Raw genomic sequence first — 13,008 nt, 5'->3', positions numbered from 1 at the left:
CTAGCTCCACAAAGTTAAAACTGCTCCGCCTCTTCTTTGCACACTCACAGCACTTTGTGACTTGTCTTTCAGAGCATGGTGCTGTGTCCTGCTGTTTTATTTGCTGGTGTTTGTGTCTTCTCTCTTTTGAGAGGAGAGTTAGTGTCCACTCAGCTCTCCATCTTCCTTCTCCAGGATGTTTGGGGCTGACCTGGTTTGTGCCACCCACTAGACTCCCCTTGCTGTCTCTTTTACATACTGCTTCTCTTCCAGGGCTAAAGTTGCCACAGCTGATGGGCCCCCCGGGGTCCCAACCCAGACCATCATCCCTGTGAAATACACAGTAAAAATAGACAAAGACACCCTCCTCCAGGACTATGGATTTCACATCTCCGAGAGCCTTCCCCTCACAGTGGTGTCCGTCACAGCAGGTAGGGGCTGACTGGGAAACAAGAAAGGACTTGGGCTTCTTGTGGGGGATTATCCCCGGCTCTCTTCCCATATCTCTGTGCTGTAACATAATGCAGAAAATGCATTTGTGCCCAGGAAGTTAGAAAGGGCACATCTAATTTTGACCTAATTCTGCCTGGGGCTTTGCACTTTTCTATGATACAGGGAAGAGGAGCCCCAGTGCAGTTGCTGATCTGCATTGCAGGTCCACTGGCCTCAGCTGAGGCTTTGCCCATCCATGGCCCCCTGGCCAGTCTCAGGAACAGTGACAGTTTTGGGATCAGCAGGCCCTCTTCTCTGAACCCTGCATGCTCTGAGCTGGGGAGAATTTCTGGTCAGACAGTAATAGAAATTATTGATTTGTTTTCACTTGAGTCTCTGTAAAATATAGGCTGTATCGGGGAAGAGGAGCAGGCTGGGAATGTCTAGTGTTTGTTTTCATTCTTCAGTTATATATTGATGTGAGATCTGGGACCAGTTAAAATCTATTAATCTGAATTTACACACACACACCCCGCACCCCCACATTTCTTTAGAGATGAATGTAGTAGATTTGTTGGCTGGCTCTGTTGATTCAGGGGATTTCTTCTGCTAGTCCTCTTTCCTTGGACAGTCTCCTAACATCCCTTGAAGGTGATGGATGGTAGGTATCCAATTTTGTTATCCAAGATTTGTAAACAGGGAAACTGAGATCCAGGTGAGCCCAAGTCTGGGTAGGGGTGGGGATAGCTGGTGCCCCGGAGACTGGATCAGGCTGCCATTCAGCTGAGTGGCTATGACACACTGGGTCTGGGCCCTCCTGGCATGAGCACCAGGTATTTCTTTTCTCTCCAACAGGGGGCTCTGCTCATGGTAAACTTTTCCCTGGTGATCAGATCCTCCAGATGAATGATGAGCCTGCCGAAGACCTTTCCTGTGAACGAGCAGTCAATATTCTGAGGTACTAAATTGGCTTCCATCATCCATAGAGTTGCACAGATTATTACAGAGCAAGAATGAGTGACAGAAAGGGCATAGCTGATCCTCTGTGATTTAAGTAAGGTCCAGGCTCCTTTAAAGCAGCAACAGTAGCTTTGTTTTCGAATTTCATCTCAGTTCCTCTCTGCTCCCTTTCACCTGCCTATAAATAGGATTAGGAGGAATGGGTCCTATATTCATCAGCCCCCTGCAATGCCCAAAACACTGTGCTAGGTGCTGTGGGGAATGTAATTATGAGTGATACATAGGCCCTGCCCCTTAAGGATGTACAATATAGTGTTGTTAAAGATTCCCTGAAGAAGGAAATGACTCCCCACTCCAATATTCTTGCCTGGAGAATTCCATGGACAGAGGAGCCTTGTGGGCTACAGTCTGTGGGGGTCACAAAAAGTTGGACATGACTAAGCAACTAACACTTTTATCCCTATGGATGTGTAGGGCTATTGTAGCATATGGCAAAGATTGGACTAAATCGATACCAAATCTACTTGTTGTTCTTTAACACTTTTAATATCTCTTCCTAAATCTTCTTGGTATAGCCTGCTTGATATATATGTAGTTCCATTGATACAGCACTCACCACCTTCTACCTGGCGTCATGGTGATCTTTGTGAATGCCTCACTTTCTGCCTTGACTGTGATCACCTTGAGACCAGACATATAGCAGGTGCTCAATGAAACAAGTGAATGTGGTTGGCACTGACAGCTGGTAACCCTCATCTTAAGACAGAGGAAATCAGTGACAGGAGTGAGGAGGCCTGATGGACGTTCTATAGGTCGATGCGGGCTTTGTCTTTTAAAACTTCCACCCAACTCGTTTGAATGACTTTAATATAAATAAAGGGAAATGAGAAATAGAGCAAAGCCACCTTGAAGATACTTCAAGTTTGTACTTGAGTTTGCGCCTTTTGGTGAGTGGTGGTTTTCCTTTCTGAGGGCCTGTCGTGTGCAGCACACACTGAGTAACAGGCAATAATAGCAAAGTCAGAGAAAGAAAATGGAAATGCAGATGCAGTCTCTACCCTCAGGAAGCCCACAGTCTCACTGTAGAGAAACACACACACACAGGGTAAGATTTACAGAGATTCCATCAAAGTATAGAAAATAGGACTGCCAGGCTAAGGTGAGTGGGTGGGGCAGCCAGGAAAAGGATTTGATGATTTCAGTTTTAAAAATGAAATATGGTTATGGAAATCGTGAAGTTTGCTTTCCCAATTATTGGGTGATTTTCTCAAAGAATTTCTCAAGTCCAGCAAATGGGTTTTACATTTTCAGTGCCACTAATATCTCTGCCAAGTTAGATCGAAGTCTGACTAATAAATGAAAAAGTATTCACAATTTAAAACAGTAGACTAGAATTTGGATGTTTAGGTAACATTGAACTCAGATCGATTCACTGGGCAAGGAACCCTCTAGGGGAAGGGACTCCACTCCCCGATACTTAGGCTCATAGTGCAGATATAAGTCATATAAACCCCACTGAGATGGAGGGCAGACAGTGCATCCGGAGAAGTAGGGGAGGACTTCCCCGGTGGTCCATTGGTTGAAAGTCCGCCTTACAATGTAGGGGACATGAATTTGATCCTGATCAGGGAAGATCCCATGTGTCACAGAGTGGCTAAGCCCACTCTGAGCCTGCGCACTAGATCCTTTGTGCCACAGCTACTGTGTGCCTAAAGCCTGAAGCCTGTGTGCCTAGAGCCCGTGCTCAGCAACAAGAGAAGCCATCGCAATGAGAAGCCTACGCACTGCAACTGGAGAGCATTCCTCTCACACTGCAACTAGAGAAAGCCCATGGGCAGCAATGAAGATCCAGCATAGCCAGAAATAATAAATAAGTTAATTAATTAATTTAAAAAAGAGAGCAAAACAGGGGAAAGGGGTCGTAAACGCTGGAGAGTCCTCCACCTTGTGAGGAAGTTGTGGTTTGACAAAACATAGAAGAGTCCAGAAGTATTTCAGCTGACCAAATTCTACCTTAAATGCTGGGCAGAATTTGTGCCTCAAAGATGGAGGTGAAGGGCAGACCAAGTAAAGTGATCAGGAGGAGCCATTGGCTGGGGAGTTGGGGGTGCTGAATGGTTCAGTTTGTCTAAGGCACCGGATGCCTAGACAAAGTTCTGATAAGTGAGTCCAGAGGATGATGGAGGGTCTTGGTGCTGACACAGAAGCTCTCCTTCTGGCAGGAGGAGCCACCGAAGACTGCTGAGCAGGGATGTGACCTAATGTTTGCTTGCCCCTGCACTCTCGGCTACATGCCTTGTGTGGGAATGCCGGGACTGCTTACTTTTGTAGCAGAGTTCCCAGTGTCAGTGCCATTTACAAAAGGAAAACAACCAAGCAAACAAAAAACCAGCAAAATCTCTAATTCCTCCAATTATCTATGAGGCCAAACTCTCCTTTTGAGAGCTCCTGGGCATTGGTTTGCTGTGAATTCTCTTGGAAAAGACCTATTCTTACATAAAATGGGTAAGAGGCAGTCTCCAGACCCTTAGAAACCTTGGGTTGAGTTTATCTGTTTGAGGCGGTAACACATGGGCAGAAATAGGCCTCAATTTCATATTGCAAGAAATCAAATGTATTTGTTTTTCTATGTAGCAATGAAAAAGGAAAAGGAAAACATGAATCAGTTGTTCAGTTCTATCCTCAAAAAAGTTGAAGTTTGGTGCTTATCTAGTTGATTTGATCACCTTTGGAACCTAAGAGATTATAACAAAACAAAAATGTCTACTATTTGATTACATGATTGTGCTCATTACACTGACTTTATTTGCTCAAACACCATAAACTGATTGGCTTTAATCTGATAAGTGTTATCCACATTCTTTTATTCTGTTTCATGGATATTTAGCCAAGTTTTCTGAAATAGCAACCTAAGTTATCTGTGTTATTGCTGTTTTCTCTTCAAAAATATTTTGGACATAAACCTAGCTAGTGGTCATAGCAACTAGATGAGTCTTCCATCATACAGACTAAATAAAGGCTAAGTAACTTCATTTAGTGGCTGTAGGTATAGACAAGATGGTAGAGACAAGTATCTGAAGACTTTCTTAAGGTCACAGTGGCATTTGGGACAACTTAAGTTCTTTCACAGATCACTGCTTTCTCAATGTCCTTCTCAATTTTGCTGAGGCAAGAGAAGCTGCTTTGTAATTCTACCAGTCTCTTTGACGCCCCCAACCCCACACATGCACCCTCATGTATCACCCAGGACGATGACACCTTTTTTGTTTATTCTTTTTTTTTCAGGGAAGCTGAAGATTCTCTCTCAATCACGGTTGTTCGCTGCACATCGGTAAAGCTCTTTCTATGTCTTGTGTGTTAGTTGCGCCCTTCTTGGCCCCAAGACCCTGTACCACCAGTAGAATATTCCTCAGAGAATAAACGGGGAAGGCAAAGGGCATCAGAGAAGCTGTCAGGCAGTCAGTGTTGCTTGACGACCACATATGTGCTCGTATTATGGAGAACTCGTATGTGGGTCCAGGCTTCGAGAATTCATGGTCTTGCGAAGGAGACAGGCCTGTGATTATGCAGGTGACAAGGGCACCAAGCTCAGAGTTTCAAGACAAATCTGAGTGGCATCACTGTGCAGAGGTCCCTTAGTTTCAGTTTTGAATTCTGTAAAACAGAGATGAGGACAATAACTGCCCTATCTATCTAGTGGGTGTTATGAGGACCCAGTGAGGTGTTGGATGTGAACGTGTTCTGTCAGCCACAAGGCAAGGCACAGGACAAGAAACAGATGATGCCCAGGGCAGCAACAGCCATCCTAAACCACCGCACATCCAAGAGCCTTTCGTATGTGGTAGAGGGAAAAGTGTATAATCAAACTGTAAGAGAAAATTACCAAGGAGGAAAAGTTGACAGAAAATTCTCATTCTGAGAGACCTTAGTACATACTTCTTAGCCCTTGGTCACTAATAGAGAAAAAAATATAAATAGGGGCATAGAGAATTTTAATAATGCATTTAATAATCTAATCTAATTGATCCCATATCAGGCTACCCAAAAGCTAAATTTCTCAAAGCAACTGTGTAAGTGTCTTCTCTAAAATACAATAAAGCACAAATTGATAACTATCAAAAGCTTAACACCACCCAGTCATTTGGAATAAAAATGCAATTTCCTAAGTAAAGATGGAATCAAATGGAAAATTAAAAATTATCATTATATACTAGCTAGAAAATAATTAAAATTTAGAGCTCTACTTCTTAGAACTTATTATATACAGTTGAGCTATACTCAGAGTAAAATTTGTAACCTTAAAAGTGATTTCATTATTTAACAAGAAAAAAGAAAACAGGTCAGGAGAATACTCAGTGCCAGAAGCATAAAGAAAGACTAATAAAATAAGCATAAAGCACATTAAAGAAAATGATAAAAATTTAAATCTAAATGATGCTTTGGGAAAACAGAAAAATTAGAAAGTTGGTAAATCCAAGGGCTAGTTCTTTACAGGAAAAAGTAAAAAAATTGAAGAACTTGAAGGAAAAGAACTATGTGGGCCTTATGTGAAGGAAACTAGAGTAATACTGGAGGAAATAAAATATTTTCTTTAATAAAGAGGAGATACATATTATATTCTTTGATAGGAAGACTATTAATACATCAGATTTTCTCATATTAATGTATATGCTTAAAGCAAGTTCAAACTCCCTGTAGGAATTTTATTTGGATTTTGACAATGTCAAGGTGAGACTTACCAAGAAAATCTTTTTTTTGAAAAGGATAATGAGGATGGCCTTGAGATACAAGATTTTAAAACTAATAAAGCTGCAATAATTAAAACAATATGATATTGATGAAATGTTGGATATATCAATCTAATCAAATAGGAAGTCCAAGAATAGATACTAGTATAAGAATTTGGTATATGATAAATATGGCATCCCAAATCAATGGGAGAAAAGATGATCATTCAAGAAATTGTACTGGGACATTTCTTTAGGTATTTGGAAAAAATAAGTCTAATCCCACACTATTTGGTGTTAAAAATTTAAATATAAAAAACAAATCATAGAAATGTCAACAATATGGAAGGGCATCTATTTGGTCATAAGTTGCAGAAGGAATTCCTAAGCACATAGGGAGTGGGAGGAAGTACAGTAGAACAGACAGCTCTTTGATTATGTGCAAAGAAATTGTCTCTTCTCCTTATTTAACCAGTGTTATCTTTTTTGTTTGTTTCCTGGGAATAGAACAGGAAATAAACTCACCTAAATAGAACTAGGAAGTTTGCCATAAATATGACAGACCGAGTGTTTTACACACACATAAATGGAGATTCTTCTATTTTAAATAGAATAATTTATCTATGGAATAATGTGAAACCAATACATAAAAAGCAGTATTGCTGCTGCTGCTGCTGCCGCTAAGTCGCTTCAGTCGTGTCCGACTCTGTGCGACCCCCATAGACGGCAGCCCACCAGGCTCCCCCATCCCTGAGATTCTCCAGGCTGAAAGCTAATTGCTATAAATAGTCATGCAGGTGTTGAGAGATTCTTTTCATCTAGCTGATTATCATCTCAATGGAGAACATCTGAATTTTAATTAGGTAGTTCTTTTCCTACTCTATTTCCAAGAAATGAAAGCAGAAGGTAGCACTTGTTAAGTAAGGAGAGAGGGAAACAGCATATAGCTGCCTCCTTTTAAAAAGTAAAAAGTATAGAGAGGAAAATTAGCATGATCCAGTACCATTCCTGAGATTTATGAGGTTCCCCAGAAAAGAGGAGTGTGAATACTGTACTTTGGAGGTCCTGCAAAAAAAGTTGATACCAGCCCAGCTGATGGTCCCAGAGGCCCTGAGAAACGCCCTGAAGATTGTCTAGCCCACTCAGGCCTCTCACCAGAAGTGATAGGATCACAAGACACATGTCATATATATTTTACTTCAACAAGAATACTCATTTTTGTCTGAGTGGATTCTTAGAATCCTCAAATGATTTGAAATTGATTAGGAATTATAATATCCAAAGTTGGAATATTAATGACTGCTTCTCTAGAACATAGAATTTTATGATCAAAACATATTTTGGTTTAATTGTCTATATCTGTATTTCTATTAATTATTAATATAATAAGCATTACATTAATTATTTATTAGAATATGAATGCTAATATTTGTCTTATTTAATTTTTGCCAAAAGAAAATCCTACAAGGTAGATATATTGGTAATATCCCTTTTACAGATGAGGACACTATGACCTCACACACCCATGGTCTCACATTCAGAAATTGGTAGAGCTGGGCTTTTTCCAGGTAGTTAGACTCTGGAACCTATGCTCATTAGCATTATGCTATTTTTACCTCCTGGTCCAACTCCCCTATTGCGCAGAAAAGAAGACTGGAGGCCAAAGAGGGAAATGTACACACACACACACACACACACTCACAACTGGTTTTCTTCCATAATAATTTGTGTTTAAGGTGGTTCTCAGAACTGTTGAGTAGCTGAAGTTGGGTTAGAATTCAGGTCTCTCTGTTCACAGGCCAGTTCTCTTTGTCTTCATCATACCACAGCCTTGGGCCAATGTGTTAAAGCTTTAGCTTTTCTCAGACACACAAGACATATTTGGTTGAGATCTCTAAATTTTATGAAAAGAGATCTTTAATTGGATATCATTCTTCTTTGTGGTTTTAATTGAGCTCTCAGTAGCTGTCAGAGCTTTTGCTTTTAAGAAATGAGAAGATGCACATGGCTTTTTTGAAAGTCCTGTTCTAAAGAGCGTCATGTTAATGTTTTGCAGGGAGTCCCCAAGTCCTCCTTCCTGACAGAAGAGAAGCGAGCCAGGCTGAAGACCAACCCCGTGAAGGTGCACTTTGCGGAGGAAGTGCTCGTCAGTGGACACAGCCAGGTGCAGCACTGGTCAGGGGGTGGAAATGGCTGTTCATGAAGCAGGCATGCTGCCTCCTGGCACTGTCTCCTGGAGACGCTGGAATCTACAGCACGGAGGGGACAAAGTGGGAGTGTAGTGGGCTCGCTGGAGGCTCTATGCTCGCTCAATAAGGTGCCTACAAACCAGGGACAGGGAGAGACACACTGGGTATGACTGTGTCTTTCTGAGACTCCATTTTTCTAGCTTGAAATTTCAACATGTTCCAGTTATTCACTTCTCATTCTGAATCTTCTAACTTAGTACTCCCTCTGAAAGTGATACATTGATAGTAGAGATGGTGGCAGGGGTTGCTTTTTTAAAAGACCCTATCATCTACTGAATCTCTAATACGTGAATCAAAACATCTTGGGTACATAGTCCTTCATCATCACCATACCCTGTAAGGGAAGATATTTTAACAAAGAAGAAACAGAAGCTTAAAGAGGTTAAGAGAATTAACTTCTGAGATCATACAGCTAGGAAATACAGGAGAACAGGTCTGTGTGACTTTAGTTTTTCTGTTTTCCACTATAATATGCTGTCTAGTCCTTTTTGATATGGAATACCCAGGATTGATGTGATTGAATATGGGGGTTCAGGAGACAAGACTGACCCTAGAAGAATCTGAAATAAAAACCTATGTTTGGATTTTTTTTTTTTTAAATCATTGAGGTATAGTTGATATACAAGTTTCAGGTTTCAGCATTGTGACTAACAATTGTTAAAGGTTATATACTGCATTTATAGTTATTAAAAAATATCAGCTATATTCCGTGTCCTATACAATATATCTGTAGCTTATTTATTTAATATACAATAGTTTGTACCTCTTAATGCCCTACCCCTACCTTGCCGCTCCCCTCTTCCTTCACCCTATTGGTAACCAGTAGTTTATTCTCTATATCTGTGAGTCTGTCTCTTTTTGTTGTATTCACTAGTTTGTTTTACTTTTTAGATTCTACACATAAGTGATCAGATCAGATCAGATCAGTCGCTCAGTCATGTCCGACTCTTTGCGACCCCATGAATCGCAGCACGCCAGGCCTCCCTGTCCATTACCAACTCCCGGAGTTCACTCAGACTCACGTCCATCAAGTCAGTGATACCATCCAGCCATCTCATCCTCTGTCGTCCCCTTCTCCTCCTGCCCCCAATCCCTCCCAGCATCAGAGTCTTTTCGAATGAGTCAACTCTTCTCATGAGGTGGCCAAAGTACTGGAGTTTCAGCTTTAGCATCATTCCTTCCAAAGAACACCCAGGGCTGTTCTCCTTCAGAATGGACTGGTTGGATCTCCTTGCAGTCCAAGGGACTCTCAAGAGTCTTCTCCAACACCACAGTTCAAAAGCATCAATTCTTCGGCGCTCAGCCTTCTTCACAGTCCAACTCTCACATCCATACATGACCACAGGAAAAACCATAGCCTTGACTAGACGAACCTTTGTTGGCAAAGTAATGTCTCTGCTTTTCAATATGCTATCTAGGTTGGTCATAACTTTCCTTCCAAGGAGTAAGCGTCTTTTAATTTCATGGCTGCAGTCACCATCTGTAGTGATTTTAGAGCCCAGAAAAATAAAGTCTGACACTGTTTCCACTGTTTCCCCATCTATTTGCCATGAAGTGATGGGACCGGATGCCGTGATCTTCGTTTTCTGAATGTTAAGCTTTAAGCCAACTTTTTCGCTCTCCACTTTCACTTTCATCAAGAGGCTTTTGAGTTCCTCTTCACTTTCTGCCATAAGGCTAGTGTCATCTGCATATCTGAGGTTATTGATATTTCTCCTAGCAATCTTGATTCCAGTTTGTGTTTCTTCCAGTCCAGCGTTTCTCATGATGTACTCTGCATATAAGTTAAATAAACAAGGTGACAATATACAGCCTTGACGAACTCCTTTTCCTATTTGGAACCAGTCTGTTGTTCCATGTCCAGTTCTAACTGTTGCTTCCTGACCTGCATACAGGTTTCTCAAGAGGCAGATCAGGTGGTCTGGTATTCCCATCACTTTCAGAATTTTCCACAGTTTATTGTGATCCACACAGTCAAAGGCTTTGGCATAGTCAATAATGCAGAAATAGATGTTTTTTTTGGAACTCTCTTGCTTTTTCTATGATCCAGCGGATGTTGGCAATTTGATCTCTGGTTCCTCTGCCTTTTCTAAAACCAGCTTGAACATCAGGAAGTTCACGGTTCACATATTGCTGAAGCCTGGCTTGGAGAATTTTGAGCATTACTTTACTAGCGTGTGTGATGAGTGCAATTGTGCGGTAGTTTGAGCATTCTTTGGCATTGCCTTTCTTTGGGATCGGAATGAAAACTGACGTTTTCCAGTCCTGTGGCCACTGCTGAGTTTTCCAAATTTGCTGGCATATTGAGTGCAGCACTTTCACAGCATCATCTTTCAGGATTTGGAATAGCTCAACTGGAATTCCATCACTTCCACTAGCTTTGTTCGTAGTGATGCTTTCTAAGGCCCACTTGCCTTCACATTCCAGGATGTCTGGCTCTAGGTCAGTGATCACACCATCGTGGTTATCTGGGTCGTGAAGATCTTTTTTGTACAGTTCTTCTGTGTATTCTTGCCATCTCTTCTTAATATCTTCTGCTTCTGTTAGGTCCATACCATTTCTGTCCTTTATCGAGCCCATCTTTGATTGAAATGTTCCCTTGGTATCTCTGATTTTCTTGAAGAGATCCCTAGTCTTTCCCATTCTGTTGTTTTCCTCTATTTCTTTGCATTGATCGCTGAAGAAGGCTTTCTTATCTCTTCTTGCTATTCTTTGGAACTCTGCATTCAGATATTTATATCTTTCCTTTTCTTCTTTGCTTTTCACTTCTCTTCTTTTCACAGCTATTTGTAAGGCCTCCCCAGACAGCCATTTTGCTTTTTTGCATTTCTTTTCCATGGGGGTGGTCTTGCTCCCTGTCTCCTGTACAATGTCACGAACCTCATTCCATAGTTCATCAGGCACTCTATCTATCAGATCTAGGCCCTTAAATCTATTTCTCACTTCCACTGTATAATCATAAGGGATTTGATTTAGGTCATACCTGAATGGTCTAGTGGTTTTTCCCTACTTTCTTCAATTTAAGTCTGAATTTGGCAATAAGGAGTTCATGGTCTGAGCCACAGTCAGCTCCTGGTCTTGTTTTTGCTGACTGTATAGAGCTTCTCCATCTTTGGCTGCAAAGAATATAATCAATCTGATTTCGGTGTTGACCATCTGGTGATGTCCATGTATAGTGTCTTCTCTTGTGTTGTTGGAAGAGGGTGTTTGTTATGACCAGTGCATTTTCTTGGCAAAACTCTATTAGTCTTTGCCCTGCTTCATTCCATATTCCAAGGCCAAATTTGCCTGTTACTCCAGGTGTTTCTTGACTTCCTACTTTTGCATTCCAGTCCCCTATAATGAAAAGGACATCTTTTTGGGGTGTTAGTTCTAAAAGGTCTTGTAGGTCTTCATAGAACCATTCAACTTCAGCTTCTTCAGCGTTACTGGTTGGGGCATAGACTTGGATTACTGTGATACTGAATGGTTTGCGTTGGAAACGAACAGAGATCATTCTGTCATTTTTGAGATTGCATCCAAGTACTGCATTTCGGACCCTTTTGTTGACCATGATGGCCACTCCATTTCTTCTGAGGGACTCCTTCCCTCAGTAGTAGATATAATGGTCATCTGAGTTAAATTCACCCATTCCAGTCCATTTTAGTTTGCCGATTCCTAGAATGTCAACATTCACTCTTGCCATCTCTTGTTTGACCACTTCCAATTTGCCTTGATTCATGGACCTGACATTCCAGGTTCCTATGCAATATTGCTCTTTACAGCATCAGACCTTGCTTCTATCACCAGTCATATCCACAGCTGGGTATTGTTTTTGCTTTGGCTCCATCCCTTCATTCTTTCTGGAGTTATTTCTCCACTGATCTCCAGTAGCATATTGGGCACCTACTGACCTGGGGAGTTTCTCTTTCAGTATTCTATCATTTTGCCTTTTCATACTGTTCATGGGGTTCTCAAGGCAAGAATACTGAAGTGGTTTGCCATTCCCTTCTCCAGTGGACCACATTCTGTCAAATCTCTCCACCATGACCTGCCCGTCTTGGGTTGCCCCAGGGGCATGGCTTAGTTTCATTGAGTTAGACAAGGCTGTGGTCCTAGTGTGATTAGATTGACTAGTTTTCTGTGAGTATGGTTTCAGGGTGTTTGCCCTCTGATGCCCTCTTGCAACACTTACCATCTTACTTGGGTTTCTCTTACCTTGGGCGTGGGGTATCTCTTCACGGCTGCTCCGGCAAAGCGCAGCCATTGCTCCTTGCCTTGGATGAGGGGTATCTCCTCACCGCCGCCCTTCCTGACCTTCAATGTGGGATAGCTCTTCTAGGCCCTCCTGCGCCCGCGCAGCCACGGCTCCTTGGACGTGGGGTTGGTCCTCCCGGCCACCGCCCCTGGCCTCTGTCCTGTGGTTGCTCCTCCCCTCTGCTGCCATTGGCTTCGGGCTTAGGGGCGTTGAGTAGCTCCTCCCTGCCGCCGCCCCTGACCTCGGACGCAGGGTAACTCCTCTCGTCGCCGCCCCTGGCCTCCGGCGTGGGTATCTCCTCTCGGCCGCGCCCCCTGACCTCGGCCGGGTAGCTCCTCTCGGCCGTTCCTGCGCGTCGCAGTCTGGTACTCTCAGCCGCTGCCCCTGACCTGGGACGTGGGGTAACTACTCTTGGCCGCCGCCC

At 42.4% G+C, this 13,008-nt stretch overlaps 1 protein-coding gene across 1 annotated transcript in view; it reads left to right on the top strand.

Annotated features, from left to right (window-relative positions):
* FRMPD1 (FERM and PDZ domain containing 1) overlaps positions 1 to 13,008 on the top strand; it is a 109,059-nt gene that overhangs the window by 72,960 nt on the left and 23,091 nt on the right. Inside the window, 4 exon segments of the mRNA XM_070375627.1 lie at positions 253 to 410; positions 1,267 to 1,369; positions 4,657 to 4,702; positions 8,155 to 8,262. Of these exon segments, the coding sequence (XP_070231728.1) occupies positions 253 to 410; positions 1,267 to 1,369; positions 4,657 to 4,702; positions 8,155 to 8,262 (415 nt within the window).

The sequence above is a fragment of the Bos mutus genome, chromosome 8 (genome assembly GCF_027580195.1).
Source record: "Bos mutus isolate GX-2022 chromosome 8, NWIPB_WYAK_1.1, whole genome shotgun sequence".
Taxonomy (NCBI): Eukaryota; Metazoa; Chordata; class Mammalia; order Artiodactyla; family Bovidae; genus Bos; species Bos mutus.
Note: the sequence above shows the minus strand (reverse complement) of the source record. Positions and strands in the feature narration are given on the sequence as shown.